Genomic DNA, 18,669 nt, shown 5'->3' with positions numbered 1-18,669 from the left:
TTGTCCCCCCCCCCCTCCCCTTTTCCTCCAGCCTCTTTTTAAAGTCCTCCCTTCAGTCTCTGGCACACAGTCTCCAAACTGGCTCCCGGAGACTCGTCATCAGGCCTGGAAATAAAGCCTTTGCTTCTCAAATTTCAGTCTCTTGCTTCCTTGGATTTTATACCGGGGTCCGAGTTATTACATATCTTATTCTAAGTTTCTTTTTGCAAAAATAGAGATAGATAAGTATTTTCTTCTTTATTGTTCTTTGCCATTCTTTTTTGCAGAGGAGGTATCTCACTGAGGATGTTTAAAACCGTTATGTAGCTTTTAAAAACTTTGTATCTTACAAATCACTCCATAGAGAGTACTCTCCTGGGATGAGCAGCCAGCTGGATTGTAAAGTCAGCACCCATGACAGAGACAGACTTTAAAAAGGAAGATGATTTTTTAATTTTTTTGGAACTGAGGATTGAAGTCATGACTTTGCACTTGACAGTCAGGCACTTATGCCACTGAGCTAAATCCCCAGCCCCTGAGAAGATGATTTATTTCTAAGGAAAAAGGAAAAAGACAGTAAGCTGCCCTGAAGAAGGGAAAGATGGACACCCCCAGGCCTAGCCTCTGGCTCCTTTATTAGGACTAGTGACCTTTCCCTCCATGCAGGTACTGGGTCTTGTCACGATCTGGTTGGCTCTGGCTGTCTTTGACCCTTGCCTGTGTGCCCACACCTTCCTGCCCTTTTGTGATGGGTTGGGGGCAGCTTAGAGTTAGTGACTAAGTGAGGGTATGCATTGTGCAGTAGTACAGGGTCCCTAGAATGAAATGCAGAGCACGTGTAGCTGTATGTGTTTGTATACTAACGAGTTTCCTGTTAGGTGGCCACCCCTTGTCTCCCTTGCATTTTATTGAAAGTAGGTGAGGGGTCACTTATCCTTCATCTTTGTCTGTCTATTCTCTCTGATAAATTCTTTTTTGAATTAATTTATTGACATAATTTAGATATACCATTTAGATAATGATCACATTCATCATAGGGAACTTGGGCCTGTGCATAAGGTCTCTTAGTTCCCTTTTTTTCCTATTCCCCCCCCCCTTTAAAATCCCTCTTCCCCTCCTTATTTACAGAGCTTTGTTTCTATCTTATTCATTTGTCTTAATTTTTCTGTTCCTTTCCACCCCCACGCCCATTCCCCTTTCCTTTCAAACAATTTCTTCCTATTTCACAATATCTATTATATATTTTGGTTCTTATTACACTTTCAGTTTCTCACACTAGAGAGAATGGGATATTTACACATGTCCAATTTATTTCACTTAAGAGTATGGTCCCAAAGTGAATCCATTTAACTATAAATGTCTCAAGTTTATCCTTCTCTATGGCTGACTAGTATTCCACTGTGTTAAAAAAAAAACCACACACACACACATTGTTTTTTCCATCAGTTGATGGGCATTTGGGTTGTTTCCAAGATTTAACTATTACAAACTGTACTGCTATAGACATGAGTGTGCATATATTCTTGATGCTTTTAATTCTTTTGGGAAGACATTAAGAAGGAGAATCACTGGGTCAAATGGGACCTGTAGTCCTAGTTTTCGAGGACTCTCCACACTGATTCCCACAGTTGTTGCACTAGACTACACTCTCACCAACAGTGGAGAAGGGTTCCTCCCCACCCCCAGCCTCACCACTATTTGTTATTGGTTAATTTCTTAATGATAGCCATTCTTTCTGGAGTAAGATGGAATAGCAGCATTGTTTTAATTTGCATCCCTTGTATGTTGAACTTTTTTCATGTATTTATTTGCGGTTTATACTTCTTTTGAAACGTGGCTATTCAATTCAGGTGCCCATTTATGGACTGAGTCTAAATTTGGGGGGATCTGATTTTATTCAGTTCTTCATATGTTCTAGATATTAGTACTGTGAAGAATAACTGGCTAAGATTTTTTTCACCCTGTGGGTTGCCTTTTTACTCCATCAGCAGTTTCTTTTGCTGTGGAAAAGCTTTTTGCTAAGATGGGATTCCAGTTTTTGATCTTTTGTAGTATTGGCACTTCTTGTTTGCCAGCCGTGCACGGGAAGGGGCTGAGGTCTGTCTGTTCCAGTCCGCCAGCGGCCCATGTATGGCATCGGTTCCCAGACTGGGGTCCTGCTGCTTGGCTTTGATCTTTATGGGCTTCTGTTTTTGCCAGGCTTTGCAGTTGTACACAGGACAAAGGGACAGTGTTACCAGATTATGAGACCTGGGGGATTTTTTTTCAGTGTTCTAAACAAAGAATTGGACAAGCACACAGAATAGTTTTCTTTTTGCTTTTGTTGACATTAGTATGCTGTAATTCATTGTATTTTCAATTGCCTTAATCAAACAAAAATTGAATTTCAGTTATGTTGAGTTGTTTTTCAGTTCAACACCAAGAGAAGTTTATTTTGGGGTCAAGAGTACAAAAAGAACTATTATGCAATGTTTGCTTCTCTTTCTATTCAAGTATGAAATATGTGGAAATCAGAGGGAACAGAATACTCAGGAATCAAATGTCTTAGGCTATAAATACAAGAAATTTTCCTGTGGTTTTGTTTGTTTTTTGGTTATCCATTAAAATATGTGTTGAGCTTATGGGCCCAAAACTTAAGTAGAAGCTGATGGAAATAGAAGCCACCCAGAACCCACCCCCCACACTCCAATGCCCAGCTCTGCTTGCTTGCTTTTAGTTTCTTGGACAGCTTCCTCTTTTATTCAGCCAGGGCATACGCCATTCTGTTAGTCTGAAATACTGCTTAGTCACCCCTTGGAACTTAACTCAAAGGTCCCCTCCACAGGGAAGCCTCACATCTCCTTCTCCCAGGTAGGTGGGTGTAGACCATCCTGGCAGCCTGTCCTTTTTCCTCAGAGATTACATCACATTTACCTTGTGAATGCAGGGACCATGTGTACCTTATTCGGAGCTCTTCTCAGTACTAAGAGCAGACTACATAGTAAGTGTCCAGTAGACAGTGTGTGTCAGTTAAATAAAAAGTGAGGGTGATAGAGCCACGGCTCAGCGTGCAGCTCAGAGTAGAGCAGCTGATTAGCATATACAAGGCTTAAGGGCTCAGGCTCAACCCCAACTACCACAGAAAGAAAAAAATTGTTGAAGAGAGTCCAAATGTATTACGTGCCAGGTTACCCCACTTCATTACTTCTCACTGTAACCCTAGACAGACGTTATCCCCACTTACAGATATGGAAATCTGAAGTTAGAGAAGTAATTTGCCCAAGGTCAGAGCCAACAAATGACTGCAGACACTGAAAAATTCTACCTCCATCCTCTGAGGGTCATGATTCAGTCAGAGAATTAAATCAACATACATTAGAAAAGAAAAGCATAATGTAAGGGGATCCCACAAACAAGAAATAGAGACCCAAAAAGCGGTTAGCATCCATTGACTTACGCTGAACTGGACAGAGTAGTGAACTGAAAATGGGCAGACATTCGGCTAAGCAGGGAGTAAGTCAAGGGTTGGCTTAGCAGTGCTGGTATGAGACTTCCATCTCATTTGGAGTAACAGCATAAGGGCAAAGGAGTCTTACCCCTGGGGGTGGGGGGTGTGTGAGTAATTTTAACTCCATATGCCACAACAGTGTACTTTAACAGTGTAGTTTCTCAAAACTACAGCAAAGACTCGATCTAGGTCACTTTAATGTCAGAGCCAGTGTTTCATTTTATTTTTCTTGTGACCTGCAGTTGTCCCACTGAAAAACCACCCATCACGGAACTGTATTATGTTATCTGCCATCACAGAGATTTGTTCAAAATCCATCAATGGGCTAATGATTGGCATTGTTGTGTGCCTTCTCAGCATCTACTCCAAACTCTCATCCATCACAGGCCTTGTTATCATTAGGAAGGTGAGAGCCTGGCATAGTGGCACACACCTGTAATCCTAGCACTTGGGAAGCTGAGGCAGGAGGATTACCACCAGTTTGAGGCCAGCCTGGACTACATAGCGAGACCCTGTTTAAAAAGAAAACAAAAAACCACCAACAAGATACACCCTTCCTTTCTCAGTCCATGTGCTCGGCCCGGGGAAGACGCTCTGACCTATAGTCAGCCAAGCAGCATAATCTATCCCTACCATCCTGTGACTTAGTATTGTCAGTTGGGACCAGTTTATGCTTACAGGCCTTTAGCTGGAGTTTTTGTGAAAGCACAACTAGCCTTAGGCCCGGGAAACACGAAGACTGCACTGTTTGCCAACTTGTTAACCTAATAGGGCAAAGAAGCAACGCAGAGATGACCTAAAGATCTGGCTCCTGATAAAAGTTCCTGCGCCCTGCTGAAGGTGCGCCTATAATCAGTGGAACTGTGACCAGCACAGGATATGAAAGGCGATGGACATATTTTCTCACCCCCGTTCCGCTTTGTTATACTGTTTTTAGTCATGGGGCTCTTCAGGTAACCAAGTTGTGTTAAAAATAAGGGCCTAGGAGTGGACACAGTTAGAAGATTATATGGCAGCGATGCTTACCAAAGCAGGTTTTGTGGCTTAGAGTCTCAGGGTTTCTAAAACTTGTTTGTGGAATAATTGTAAGAAACTTCCTTTATTAATAGCTCTCTCCCTCAGTTTCTTCTAATCAAAAGTCAAGGCAAAATTTGCCGCATCACTTAGAGAAGAGAAAATTAGCAAGAATGCGCCTAGTACTTTGGTAGTACCTTTCAGTGTGATAACTTTCACCAGGTACATTGAGGCCCTTCATGTCTCTCAGTGGCTCCACCTTCCCACTAGTGCAGTGGGTAGATGAAGGCATTTCCTACTTGTAGGAGACCACAGAGAAAGGAGACTCGTGGTCCAGAGCTCAGGAGACCTTAGGTAGGGACCTGCCCTCACTGTACCAAGAGGTAGAACAGAGAGCTTCCTATCTTCTTGCTTTGTATTCTGCACAAATGAGAACTTTGCACTTACACTTTTGAAACCCATCATGATCCTTCCAATATTGCTTTTTCTAAAATATACTTAGCTGTATTTATGCTTACCTAGCTGTAGAGAAAAAAAAAAATCTGTAAGTTTAGCTTAATTTTTTTTTTTTTGTCTTTTTCATTTTTATCAATACCGGGGATTGAACTCACAACCGCCTGCTTACAAGGCAGGTGCTTATGCTGCTGAGCTAACTCCCCAGCCCCTGAGCTAACTCCCCAGCCCCTAAGCTAAATCCCCAGCCCCAAGTTTAGCTTAATTTTTAAAAATGAAGACATGGCCTCCCTAGACATTTTAAGAAATGAAACCAAGCTGGAAAAGATATAAACTATTTCATTTATTTCCATTCCTAAAATGAATGTGAGTATATTATTGACTTGACATTTAAAATAGTACTTTTGCAAAATAATCTCAGAACATATACTGTATTTGTTAAACTACAGGCAAACTATTGGTGAAGATCTTATTAAATCCTCTGAACAACCTGTCACTTTTCAAAAGCACTCGTGGTGATTTTTACGGTTTTCATAATTGTAAAGAACAGAGAAATCATCTTGGGACAAGAGTAGAGTTTGATATGAATAATCCAAAGTATACTTGCCACCTCGTCTACGGATTTATGGATTGACTGATTTTTCAAAGGATTCTCAGATCATATACCTAATTACACAAGCTTTTCGTAATTACAACGGCCTCTTTCCTCTCCTGCAACCTATTATAATTCAGTAAAGTATGTGCTAGATAATAAGTGAACCTTAACTTCCTCAAATAGTTCTATGGTTATATCAGTGTGTGTCAATATAGTCTTCATCTTAAGTATTAAGGGCTGGAATGCAGGCAAACAAACTGGAGAGCCCTGGAATGGAAAACACGCTGGGCGGCACTGCGTGTGGCAGGTGAGCACAGTAATTCTGCAAACCAAACCAGCAACACTGAGAATAACAAACAGGTTTGGATTTTTTTCAGGAAACTGGTGCTATTTGAACTTGAACTTTCAATTAGCTTGTATTTCTTTGTTCAGCTTGTGAATTATTAAGGTTTTTTCCCCCTGCTCCCTTATTTATTTATTTATTTTTGTCTTTTCCCTTTTTTATCGGTACCGGGGATCAAACCCACGACTGCCTGCTTGCAAGGCAGGCGCTTATGCCACTGAGCTAAATCCCCAGCCCGCCCTGCTCCCTTTTAAAAGTCTATTTTGAAATTATTTGACTGCTTTGTAGTACCATGTTCTAAAAGACATGGTGAGATTTAGATCTGATGGGTAACAATTTAAATAAGATAATTGGAAAAAAATTTCCAAGTCACTAAATGAAGTAAGCTTTGGAGATAATGGTGGACTTCAATTACAGAGGTCCATTTTCTCCTTTGACGGGAGATTTCAAAAGTTTCGTTGTTATTTGTGTATTTATTTTGGTTTGGCTTTGATTCTTTGGGAGATGAAAGAAGATGGCTAAATACACTATAACAGAAACTTTTGGGGGTGGATTTAACTCTGCCTAAAAACAAGAGTCTCCCTTTTCCAAGTTACTATGGTGACCATAAAGCTGCAGCACTTCTCCACTGGTTCCCGCGCTATTTTACGGCAAATCCATAGATGTGAGGACGCACCAGCACCCAGGACAGTGGGGCCTGCAGGTGCTGCAGCCTCAGCTTAGAGAAGCCAGCCTGCTCCAGGGCCTTCCAGCTCTCCCTGGTCAGGCTGCAGCCGTCAAACACAAGGTGCCAGGTAGGATCCAAGACCTGTTGCCAGAAGTAATTCCATGTGGACTGCTCTGCTGCCACGTGCTCCATGAAATAGAAAGCCCCTCCCTGAGAAAGAAAGAAAGAAAAGCTTTTAAGGATTTGGGCTTGCAGAAAACAGATTGATGAGATGGCTAAAGCTTCAGATTTCAGGAGTCCCAGAGACCAACTTTCTGAGAGGACACAGATAAAGTAAAATTTGGTAAGATACTGTTTGAGTCAGTAGTTCCAATTTCTATCAAATATTATGCAGAGCTGACAACCTAAAGCAATTAACATGTATTTTCTAGTAAGAAGAGTAATCCATAATGGCTAAAATTGTTTGTTTGTTTGTTTGTTTGTTTGTTAGTAGACTGGGTCTTGCTCTGTGCAGACTGGTCTTGAATTTACTATGTATCCTTGACTGGCCTTAAACTCACCGCAATTCTCCTGCCTCAGCTTCCCAAGTGCTGTGATTACAGGCTTGCAACACCACGCCTAGCTACAATAGCTAAAATTTAAAGCACTCACTGCATGCCAGCTATTATCCTTAATGCTTAATAACTGACTTAATCTTCTCAATACTATTGGCCAAGTTATTAGTATCATCACTGGTCATAACGAAAATGAGTAACTTGCCCAGAGTGGCATACCTAGCAGGTGTTAGAAGCAGGCTTTGAGCCTAAGCGATCTCCACAGACTGGCAGAAGGACCTCAGCAACATACGTGTTTACAGACACATTTTAGAATGTTCAGAAAATACAGAAAATTTTAAGAAGAATGAAGAGCTCTATCACCTAGAGAGAATTGTCAAGATTTATTGTGCATCTGAATTGGTGTATTTGCCTTAAATTTTGTGTATTGCCTTAAAATTTATATCTAAAATATAATTTAAAAACCTTTTATACAATATGTGATACTGCTAAAGGTGCCATCACTTATTTAACCATTTTCATTTCTGATTTTTCACACTGTAAATACTTTTATAGTGAATATTCTAGCAAATTATAGCCATCTTGATAACTGTCTCTGGTTACTGTCCAACAAGTAATTCAAATTTTAAAAAATAGAACTGCTGAGCCAGTGGTAGGTGCTTGTTTAAAGTCATTGGTATAAATTTTCAAATTATTGTTGCATCACATTTACATTCAAGCTGGGAATAGATGTAACTGTGCATGTCCATAACTGGTCACTCGTCACTTGAAGAAATTATTTGTCAATTTGATGGACAAGGTGATAATTTGTTTTTGAAAAATCTATGTATTTATTTATTTGTTACTAAGGATCAGATCCACAAGGCCTTCTCACTAACCTCCTACCCAGCTTGTTTTTTCTTTTTTTTAAATTCTGAGGCAAGGTCTTTCTTAGTCTATAAATTGCCTGGGTTGAGATCCTCCTGCCTCAGCCTCCAAGTGCTAGGATTCCAGGCATGCACCACCACACCCAGCTTTAATATTCTTAATTAAGTATAAAACAGTTAGGTGAAGTTTATTGGTTACTGGGATTTCTTCTTCCCTGATTCTGTGTGTTGATATGTTTTGTTATTTTTTTCTTACATGTAGTGACTTTTTTCCTTACTGATTTTATTTTAAGACTATACTACAAATCCTTTCCCAGTTTTCTGTTGTCTTTTAACTACTTTTTGCTGTTGTTACTCCTACTTTAAACTTTTTATTTTATTTATTTATTAATTTATTTATTGGTACTGGGGATCGAACTCATGACCTCATGCTTGCCAGGTGCTTGTGCCTGCTGAGCTAAATCCCTGGCCCCTACTTTTAGCTTTTCTAAAAACTTTAGCCTGCAGACTGTCGTCAGGCATTGCCTCACAAACCTGTAGGAGCACCATAGATTTCTAGCAGGAGAGCTGGAAGCAATTCATTGGCCAAATAGCTGTGTTTTATACTTTTGTACCATTTTCTTGAATAAGTATGTGATAATAAATGTTGATTTATCTAAAAGCATTGAGTTCATGGTAAGATTTTTGTCATTGGGTATTTTATTCAACCATGAAGCTAAGTGTAAATTCCCGGTGGGAATGAATGCCTGCTACTTCCATCCTGGATAGTCTGTGTGAGCCAAGTACAAGACCACAGAAACCATCACATATTACCTTACCGAGAGGCCTTCAGAAGTTTTTAACCTACCTACCTCTGCAGGGGGCTAAAGAATTTGGTTGTTAACTTTTAAGACTGAGGGGGCTGTCACATCATCTCAGCCCCTTTCCCAGCCTTCCCTTGACAGATGCAGGGCATTTAGTACAGGTTTCAAAGTCTGGTGATGGAGTGTCCCCAGATTATGTGGGTAAATTATAATAAGACTCTGAATTTGGGAATAGAAAACTTGGAATTTCGTGATTCAAAGGAAAATGTTAAAAGATTGTTAGTATATGGGAAAGAGGTGATAAAGGAGGAGGGAGAGGTTTGGATAGATTGGTTTTGCCCTCCAGGTTTAATATATGAAACTAGAGATGCCTGGAGTCATCTAGGAGACTGACAGGTGTGGGGTCAGAAGAGATCTGAGGTTAACATGTAAATTTGGATGCTGTGTCTATGCAGTAGTTGAAAACACTGACAGGTCCAAGCATATACACTTGCCTGGAAATGTAGATAAGAAAAATGAGAGCCAAGAAGCTCCCTGTCTAGGGGCTAGGAGAGGAAGAGGTGGTGGAAATGGTGACATCGGAGAGACAGAGCTCCAGGGAAAGCACCCTGGTGCAGCAGTGGGAATGTTTTCATTTGAAAGTCAGACTCACGAGCTGTGTAACTTTAGCAAGTTTCTTACTTGTGTTTGTTTTCTTGTCCCTACATGAAGATAATATCTGCTTTAAAGAATGACTGTGAAGGTTATGTAATAATGCTCCGGTTTCCACGCAGTAGAGAATGGGTGGTTTATAGGAGTGAGGAAGATTGCCCAGAATATGATCCTTTTAAGAATTAAATGTATTATCAGTGCTATAAAATGGACCTGGCTTGCAGGGATTTTGTGAGATCACTTAAGCAAAACATTGACTAGTGTGCCAGTGAGTTCTCAGGTTTAGGACAAAAAGCTCAGCATTCAAGCATGAGAATCCCTTCTTATTCACTGATGGATATTAGCTTATTCTTGGCCCAGAGGTAGGGTTACATTATGCCTCTAAACCTATTTTCAGGTCCTTTTTTCTTATTGAGAAACTTCTATTTAAAAATAAAACTGGAGGGAGGAGAAGGAATTTTTAAAAATGAAAACAAATCTTTTGTAAATAAGTGAGGAAGAGCCACAGATAAAGCTCAGCGGCATAAGCACCTGCCTGGCAAGTACAAGATCCTGGGTTCAATTCCTGGTACCAAAAAAAAAAAAAAAAAAAAAATGAGGAGAGGAGCAGAAAGGGGAATGAGGGGGGGAAAAAAAGCAGCAGCAAAATATATCACATAGAGGTACAAACTCCCTGATACCATTATGTATACCTGAAATATACCAATAAAATAAGAAAACTGGAGATTACAGAAAAATCCCTTTCCCTTAGAACAGTAAACTAAAATGTGAAGATATCCGTCCTTTATTCAGCTTCCTTCAAAATAAAACAATTTTGATATAGTTTTTTTTAATAAAAGCTAATGTGAAAATTACAAGAATGAAGAATTTCAGGCTTTACAAAAGGATACAAAAAGAAAAATTATTCTACTCTGCATCTGGTGTCATTCAAAGGTAGCTACTGTATATATTTCTTTTGTAAGAACATGTGCAGGCATGCAGATCCTTTTTCCTTTCATGCAGTGGGTCTTTTGCTCTATATCCTGTATTTTGATTGCTTTTGTTATCTGCATTCTCTCAGGCATTTTTTCCTAGTGACAGGGACCACGCTTGTTCTTTCAGATAGGGAACTAGTACTTATTGCTCTATGCTCTGTGACTGTCTGCCTAAACATTCTCCCACTGATGGGCGCACTAGTGATTCCCAGTTTGTGCTGTTTAATATTTTCTATTGTGGTAGTGAATCTCCTCGTGTATGGACAAGTTCTGTGTTTCTGAACTGTGTAATACAGCCCTACTGGAATCCTCAGTTTGGATACTGTGAAATGACTCTTCAAAGGCTTCCCACCAGTGTGCATGAAAGTGTCCAGTTTCCCAAACCCACCTCAGTATCATGTTGACTCCACAAGTCTCTGGTGGGCATGGGATTTAGCTCAGTGGCATAAGTACCTGCCTGGCAAGCGCAAGGTCGTGAGTTCAAGTCTCTGGCAATAACAGTAGCCAAATGGTGCTTACTTTAGTCAGTTCTTTAATTCTGAGCATTTTAATCATACGACTGGCTCTTTTAATTTGTATTTGTTACTCATACCTCTTCCTCTTTTGTTTTTCTTGCTGATTAAAAAACTACTGACCTTATTAATTTGTAATGTCTTTTTTTTCTTTTAGTACTGGTGATTGAACCCAGGGCCTTCCCACTAAGCTGCACCCCAGTCAGTCCCCTTCCCCCACAACACATTTTTGAGCCTGAGTCTCGCTCACGCGGGGCTTGAACTTTGCTTTCTTGCCTGAGCCTCCCAGAGTGCTAGAATTACAGCCAGGCACCAGCGGCTTTCAGCTGTAAAGTCATTTGACATGAAAGAGATTAATCCTTCACTTTAGCATCCCTGAGAAATAGTTTTTCCAAGTTTGTTTTTGTACTTAAACTTTATGTCTGGGACATTTTAGTCTGCAGATGTGTCAATTCTTCCCTTTACAGATTCTCCCTCTGAAGGTTTAATTCAACAGTGTCTTCTCTAGGAGTCCCACGATTAGCGTCAGCCTCTCGCTGCAGCTGGCAGCCCCGGTGGGACAAGGCTGCACTGACCCCTGGGGTCCCTCCACTCACCGGCCGCAGCACTCTGCGCACTTCGCGGAGGATCTGCTCCTGGCTCTTCACGGAGCACAGCACAAGCGTGCAGACCACGGCGTCCATGGAGCCATCGGCCACCTGGCGCATGTCCTCACCGACACCCACCACAAAGCGTTCATACTGGAGGTGTCGATTCTCAGCGATGCTCTTGACCAAATACTTCTCAAAGTTGGGGTTGGGGTCCATGCAGGTCACCCTGCACTCAGGCGGGTAGAACTTGAAGTTGGCCCCGGTGCCACAGCCCAGCTCCAGCAGGGACAGCGTCCCCGAGGGGCCTGCAAACTCCTGCAGGTTGCCGAAGAGCTCCCGCTTCTTGCTGGCCATCTGTTGGTTGTATGTCACTGTGAACTTTGACAAGAAGACGGGAAACCATTTTTTGCAAATCCTGTTCCATAAACCCAGAAAATTCAGCAGGTACAGGGGAAATAACAGGATGTAGATGACCAGCTGGAGGACAAAGATAGCAAACGCCATCTTCTGAGCGAGAGAAAACAGGCACAGCTGGAGCCTGCCGCCTTCGTCCAGGAAGCCGCTGCCCCGGCCGGCCGGGCGCGCTGGGAGCCAGTCAGCCGCGGGGACCGCAGAGCTGGCCTGGGCAGGAGGCTGCCGTCCGGGGCCAAAGGCTGCGCGTGCTGTGCTCCTGAGACGACCCGTCCGGCTCCCCCTGGGACGGAGGTTGGTTACAGCCTTGCAGGGATCTGCTTCCTTTGCTCTCCCTTTTTCCAGCTGGAGTTTCCTCCGATCCTTTCTAAGGAAACAGTGTGTTTGTGGAGCCCGGCTGGGGCAGGACGCCAGAGCTCCTTTATCGCCACACCCACCCCCGCCCCCCGCACCCCACCTCCACCAACCCTGTTTTTAAAAAAGAAAGGAAATGACGTGCTTTCCTAGCCATAGTCAACTAGAATTCCTTCTCTTCCACTCTGGGCTGAGGCTTGGATGGTAACTCAGCAGCCAGCTTACTGTTGAATCGCCGGTTGGGCTGCCGTCTTTAAAGAGCAAGTCTTGACTTTAAATTGTGTTTGAGTACTGCATTACTCAACTGATTCAGAATACAGTCCTGCCAGGGGGGTAGCACACACCTGTATTCCTAGCATTTGGGAGGCTGAGGCAGGATTGCTTCGAGTTTGAAGCCAGCCTGGACTAAGTAGGGAGACCCTCAGCCTCAAAAAATATATATATAATTCTCAGAATATTCACATTTGGGAGGTCTGAGGATTCAGAAAATAGTTGCAAGTATCCATTTGTAACAAGAAAAACTACATTTTAGAGTAGGGAACACACAAAAAAATTCAAAACAAGAGTAACATTTATTTTTTAAAACTGGGTGGTAAGTAGGGCTCAGCAGTGCAGTATTTGCCTGGCCTGCGTGGATTCTTGATGCCCACAAATAAATAAATAAATAAGCAAGCAAGCGAGCCAGGTGATGGATGGAGGGACCATTTCATTGCTTGTGTCACCCTACACATACTTTGCGGATGTTCTGTTGATTGCCTCCCACCACTTTTTTTTTCTTGTGGTTCTAGGGATCAAATCCCAGGGCCTTTTGCATGCTAAACAAACACTGTATCCCTGAGCTACAGCTCCCCCCCCCACACCCCCCCCCCGCAGCCTTTTTAATTTATTTTTTACTTTGAGATGGTCTAAGTAATCACACTGGCCTTGAATTGTTATCCTCTTACCTCAACCTCCTGAGTGTTCCAGCCTGGAAATGAGATCCCCAAATGTTGCTCGGAACGAGGAAGATGTCTTTGAAGAAAAAGAAGCGCTTTACTTAGCTGGCAGCCAGGGAGCAGTGGAGACTGACAACCTCTGCGTGCCGACGTAGTGGGGGCGCAGCTTTTATTGGCAAAAACCACAAAACAAGTGGAGGTTCATCAAACAAGGTGGGAGTCCGGGGAGTTTTACAAGGGACATCTGGAGCACAGTGGTCTCAGAAAACGGGGCTGAGGGCTAGGTGCAGAATGTTTCTATGAATAAAGGGATGGGGGAGGTACAAGGCTGGTGGTTAGCTTATCTTCATAAACCCAGCTAAGAAAGAACAGAAAATGGAGGGGGGCTACGAATACAGAACAGGAACTCAGCGTAGAGCGATCTGTGGAAAATTACAAGTTATAACACTGAGTAGCTTGTATTATAGACATGCGTCACTCACCTGGCCTCGGCTCCAGTCACTTCTTTTGTCTCTCTCTCTCTCTTTTTTTTTTTTTTGTTTGTCTTTTTCCTTTTTATCGGTACCGGGGATCGAACTTACGACTGTCTGCTTGCAAGGCAGGCGCTTATGCCGCTGAGCTAAATCCCCAGCCCCAAAGGGATTATTTCTTTTTTTTTTTTTTTGTCTTTTTCCTTTTTAATCCAGTCATTTCTTTACAAGACAGTTCCTGCCAGTGTCAATAATTCCCTGATCAACAAATAATGTCATTATCAATCCCTTTAAAGTTTATTTTTAAATTTAATTTTATAGTGCTTGTGTATAGTACATGAAGTTTATAGCCACCTTAAGGAATAGGTATAGCCAGGTGTGGTGTCAATGCCTGTAATCCCAGCACTTGGGAGGCTGAGGCAGGAGGATTTCTTGAAGTTCAAGGCCAGCTTGAAGTAAATACCAAGACTTTGTCTTTAAAAAGGAGTAGGAGCATGAGGTGTGTATACAGGGCCAGGGATGTAGCTCAGTGGCACAGTGCCTGCCTGGCAAGCACAAGGTCCAGCACTCAATTCCTGGTACCAAAAAAACCCAAAACCAAACAGAAAAGAAACAAAAGCATACTTTAAGGGCTGGGAATAGAGCTCAGCGGCACAAGCGCCTCTCTAGCATATGGGTAACTCAGCCTGAGTCTTTAACATTCCCTTCCTTTCCCACTAACATCCTTTTGTCTCTAAATTTGCTTCCCCCGTTTTAATTATTGGGATTTTACTGTGATGTATATGACATAATGTTTACATCCACTGTGGGACTTGGTACCTGTCAGCACACACCTTACACCTGTTTTCATTTTTCTCTTCCTCCTTCCTTTGCCCTCACTCTCCTGGGCCCATTCCATTTGCAAAAGATCCATCTCTTTGTTTCCTCCTCCTCTCCTTTATTTTGCTCTTTATTTGTACTTTGCCTTAAGAGAGAGACCATATGGTATTTAAGTTTGCAGTGTGATTTATTTCCTTAACATACTTTCCAGGAGCATTCATTTTCCTGCAAGTCTCTCAGTTATTCTTCTTCACAGCCACGTAGTATTCCATTGTGCATAGACATCACTTGTTCTTTATCCATTTGTCTGTTCACGGGCATGCAGACTGCTCCCACAATTTAGCTATTATGAATTATGCTGCCATAAACATTGCTATGCATGTGTCACTGTAGTGTGATGGCTCTAGCTCTTTTGGGAAGATACCTAGAAGGAGAATAGCTGGGGGAAAAAATGCAACTTCTAATTTTAGTTCTTTGCAAAATCTCTTTACCGATATCCATAAAGGTTGTACTACTTTACATTCCCACCAATACAGGAGGCTTCCTTTTTCACCATGGCCATGCTGGCATTTGTTATTTTTTTATTTCTTGATGATTGCCCATTTTTCTGGTATAAGATGAAATCCTAGCATTGTTTTAATTTGCATTTTTCTGATGGTCAGATATTGAACAATTTTCATATGTTTGTTGGGCTTTTATATGTCTTCTGAGAAACGTCTATTCATTTCACTTGCCTAGTTTTTTTAAATTGGGTCTTTTATTTTGAATTGTCTAATTTTTTTAAAGTTCTTTCCATATTCTAGATGTGAAGTCTTCTGTCTAAAGATTAGCTGACAAAAATTTTGTACCATCCTGTAGTTTGTCTCTTCACTCTTATCTTACTGTTACATTTCTCTCGTTGCTGGCACAAAATATGTGACACCCAAAATGAAGAAAGGAAAGATTTATTTATTTTAGTTTTTGCAGGGCCATAATCAGCTGGTTCCAGGATGACATGACATTGGGACAACATTTCAAGGCAGCAACCAGAGCAATATTGTACATACACACACACACACACACACACACACACACACACACACACACCTCACCCCCCTTCCAGGGTGGGTGTAGCGCTCACAAAATCTCTGTGCCCTCCTCTTGCACAGCATGAGGTTATTTACAAAGTAAGGATCCTGGCTCCCTGCTGGGTCTCTCAGTTAAACTTCTCAAGTTGACACAGTGTGTCAACCATAACAACTCTATTGCTTCCTTTGCTGCACAGAAACTTTGTAATTTGATACAATTCCATTTGTTGTTCTAGCTGTTGCTTTTTGTGCAACTGGGGTTCTGTTCAGAAAGCCCTCGCCTATACCTGTGATTTCAAGTGTTTTTACCTGTTTTATCTTCTACTAAGTGCAAAGTTTCTGTTTTAATGTTTAGAACTTTGATCCATTTTGATATTAACTTAGTGCATGGTAAGAGATATGGATCTGGCTTCAATCCTCCGCAATAGCCGATTTTCCCAGCACCCTTTGTTGAATAAGCTGTCCTTCCTCCAGCATATGTTTTTGACCCCTTGGTCAAAGATAAGATAGCAGAATGTGTCCGGGAGTGTTTTTGTATCCTCTACACTGTTCCTCTGATCCTCGTCTGCTTTTTGCCAGTACCATACTGTCCTTATCGTCCTCCCTTTGTAGTATAACTCGATGACAAGTACTATGATGTCTCCGGCTTAGCTCTTACTGCCCAGGATTTCTTTTCCTAATCTAGGTCTCTTCTGATTGTGTATACATTTTAAGATTGCTTTTTCTAGTTCTATGAGGAATGCAGTTAGCATTGTGATCGAGATTGTGTTAAATCTTTGTGTCGGTGTTGGAATTATGGACATTTTGTTTTTGTTTTGTTTTGAGACAGGATATTGCTGTATAGTTCAGGCTGGCTCGAACTCATTGTACAGCCAGGCTGGTCTCAAACTCAGTGTCCTGCGTGCTGGGATTACAGGCATGTGCCATCACACCCGGCTTAGTGTGGCCATTTTGACAATATTGGGTCTGCCTATCTAAGAACAGGACAGCTTTCCATTTCCTCACATCCAAGTACTAACGAGGCCCAGCTTGCTTACCCTCTGAAATTAGACAAGACTGGGCACGTTCAGGGTGGTGGGGCCATAGACATCTTTCCATTGTCTCACGTCCTCATCTGTCTCCTCCAGAGTACTGTGATTTCTTTGTAGAGGTCTTTCACTTCCTTGGCTAGGTTAATGTTTAGGTATTTTACTTTACTTGATGGTGTATTGAATAGTATTTGTTTTTCTTAATTTCTCTGTTATTGAGTTCATTATTGGTATACATGAATTTTACTTCATATTTGTGCATTGATTTTGTATCCTGCTATTTGGTGAAACTGGTTATTCTAAGAGTTTCTGATAGACTTCTTGGGTCTTTTGTATAGAGGATCATTGTTATAACTTGAGCCCCGGTATAAAATCCAAGGAGGCAAGAGACCGAAAATTTAGTGGCAAAGGCTTTATTTCCAGGCCTGGCGACCAGTCTCCGGGAGCCAATTTGGAGACTGTCCCCTAGAAGCTGAAGGGAGGACTTTAAAAAGGGGCTGGAGGAAAGGGCGGGGGGAGAGAAACAAAGAAACCTGTAGAGCCATCAAACTTGTTGACCCGAGTCTGGAAACTGTATTGCTGTCCACTTAGCTCTGACAATCTAGGGAGTTTCTGGTGTTTTTTAAAAATTATTTCCATCCTGCAGACTGACATTATCTCAGAGTGGCACGTCTGCAGCAATATTTGGAGAAGAAAGTGGACAGTTAATTATCTCAGGACAGCTTGTCTTCGCTAGTGAGTGCGAAGGGGTCACAAGTTATGAGACGCTGGAACTTAAGTTTTATGAAGACCTGATATCTAACTCATTTGATACATACAGAACAAAAGGAAAGCACCGATTGGGATTTGGGCCATAGTATTACCCGGTAATTTGTTTAAGCTAAGCAGTTTTTAAAATTGGGGCAGGCTCATTTTACGACAGATCATCACCGGGTTGGGGGGAGGTCACCAGAAACCCAAATTCTTTATGGCCTAGATAGATAGGTGAGGGGAGAGGGAGGCAATAAGGTGCCATACAGAACAGAAAACGGCGGTAATGTGTCAAGGTCAGGGTAAAGGGTTAAACTCACACGCAAATCTCTCTGCACACAAGCAGGTTACTTTAAACAAATGTAAATTAATTGCCATTCTAGTTTTCCTTAGCTCTTTAGAGGAGAATAAAGGCTCCTAGCAGTGATTAACAACCCTTGTTAGCTTGTTTTAGCACAGCTTCTGTAGTTTGTAGAGAGCAACAATGGTTAACATATCAATTAGGTGAGATTCTTGCAATTCTTTACAGAGGAGAGTGTTGCTCAACAGATCAATTAGGTCCCTTAACATATCAGTTAGGGAAAAAGGATAAAACAAACACATTTAGTAAGCCCCTATACAGGTTTGCTATAATACACATATAACAAAGCTATTTTCTTAGGGTACAACATTCCCCACTGATTTTAGTCAGTGTGTCAAATCATTGACTCCTTACCATCTGTTTATAACCTTGTATGTGTCTTTATAATTATAAGCTTTTAAGAACTTTGACATAGTTTATCAACTTGTTTACAACACAAGGCCCAGTAGGAGGATTAACAAAGGTCTTGTAGCTGTCATTAAAGCTGTTAACCAAAAGGAGAAAGAAAACCAACATTTAAATTTACTCTGTTTTATCATACAAGTAACAATTTTTAAGTCAGACAGAGGCCTCTTAGGGGTCTCTACAAAAGAGGAGAACACAAAATTATCAGTTATATTAGACAATCTTAAGCTTTAAAGTGTCCTTGGAAGAAATGACAGTTTATTTATCTACAGGCTAATGGTCTTTTGAAGCTGGGACCTGTCTGCAGTGGGAACGTTGAATCCAGGCAGGCTTTCAGCTACTTTGACAGTCTATTGCAGCTCAAGTGATTTATGGTGAGGTCGCTTGTCTAGGTGCCTAGGCTCTTTAGCTCGCAGTGGGCAGCAGCGAAATAACCAGTGGATGGAAGTCAGAGCTGGCTGAAAAGTCTGGGGGAGACTTAATAAGATCTTCATTAGTTAAATCAGCTAATTTTTAGAAACCTTTAATGATAAGAGGAAGATCTCTTATATAAAACCTCAAAAGAGGAAATATCTGCAACA

The 18,669-nt window shown here is 41.6% G+C and overlaps 1 protein-coding gene across 1 annotated transcript; it reads right to left on the bottom strand.

Annotated features, from left to right (window-relative positions):
• Window positions 1–5,256: 5,256 nt before the first annotated feature.
• Tmt1a (thiol methyltransferase 1A) lies at window positions 5,257–12,312 on the bottom strand. The gene is made up of 2 exons (XM_003475782.5): window positions 11,495–12,312; window positions 5,257–6,748 (listed from the first exon to the last, which is right to left on the bottom strand). Exons 1-2 carry the CDS (start codon window positions 11,990–11,992, stop codon window positions 6,512–6,514), a joined length of 735 nt encoding a protein of 244 aa, XP_003475830.2. The 5' UTR covers window positions 11,993–12,312; the 3' UTR covers window positions 5,257–6,511.
• Window positions 12,313–18,669: the final 6,357 nt, after the last annotated feature.

This window comes from Cavia porcellus, unplaced genomic scaffold, assembly GCF_034190915.1.
Source record: "Cavia porcellus strain 051 isolate PalLab524CR breed Dunkin Hartley unplaced genomic scaffold, mCavPor4.1 scaffold_8, whole genome shotgun sequence".
Taxonomy (NCBI): Eukaryota; Metazoa; Chordata; class Mammalia; order Rodentia; family Caviidae; genus Cavia; species Cavia porcellus.
Note: the sequence above shows the minus strand (reverse complement) of the source record. Positions and strands in the feature narration are given on the sequence as shown.

Coding starts and splice junctions, on each gene's coding strand:
- Tmt1a (XM_003475782.5), bottom strand. CDS start 11,992: ATGGCGTTTGCTATCTTTGTCCTCCAGCTGGTCATCTACATCCTGTTA. Junction 6,749..11,494: donor TGCGCAGAGTGCTGCGGCCG/GTGAGTGGAGGG, acceptor TTTCTTTCTCAG/GGAGGGGCTTTCTATTTCAT.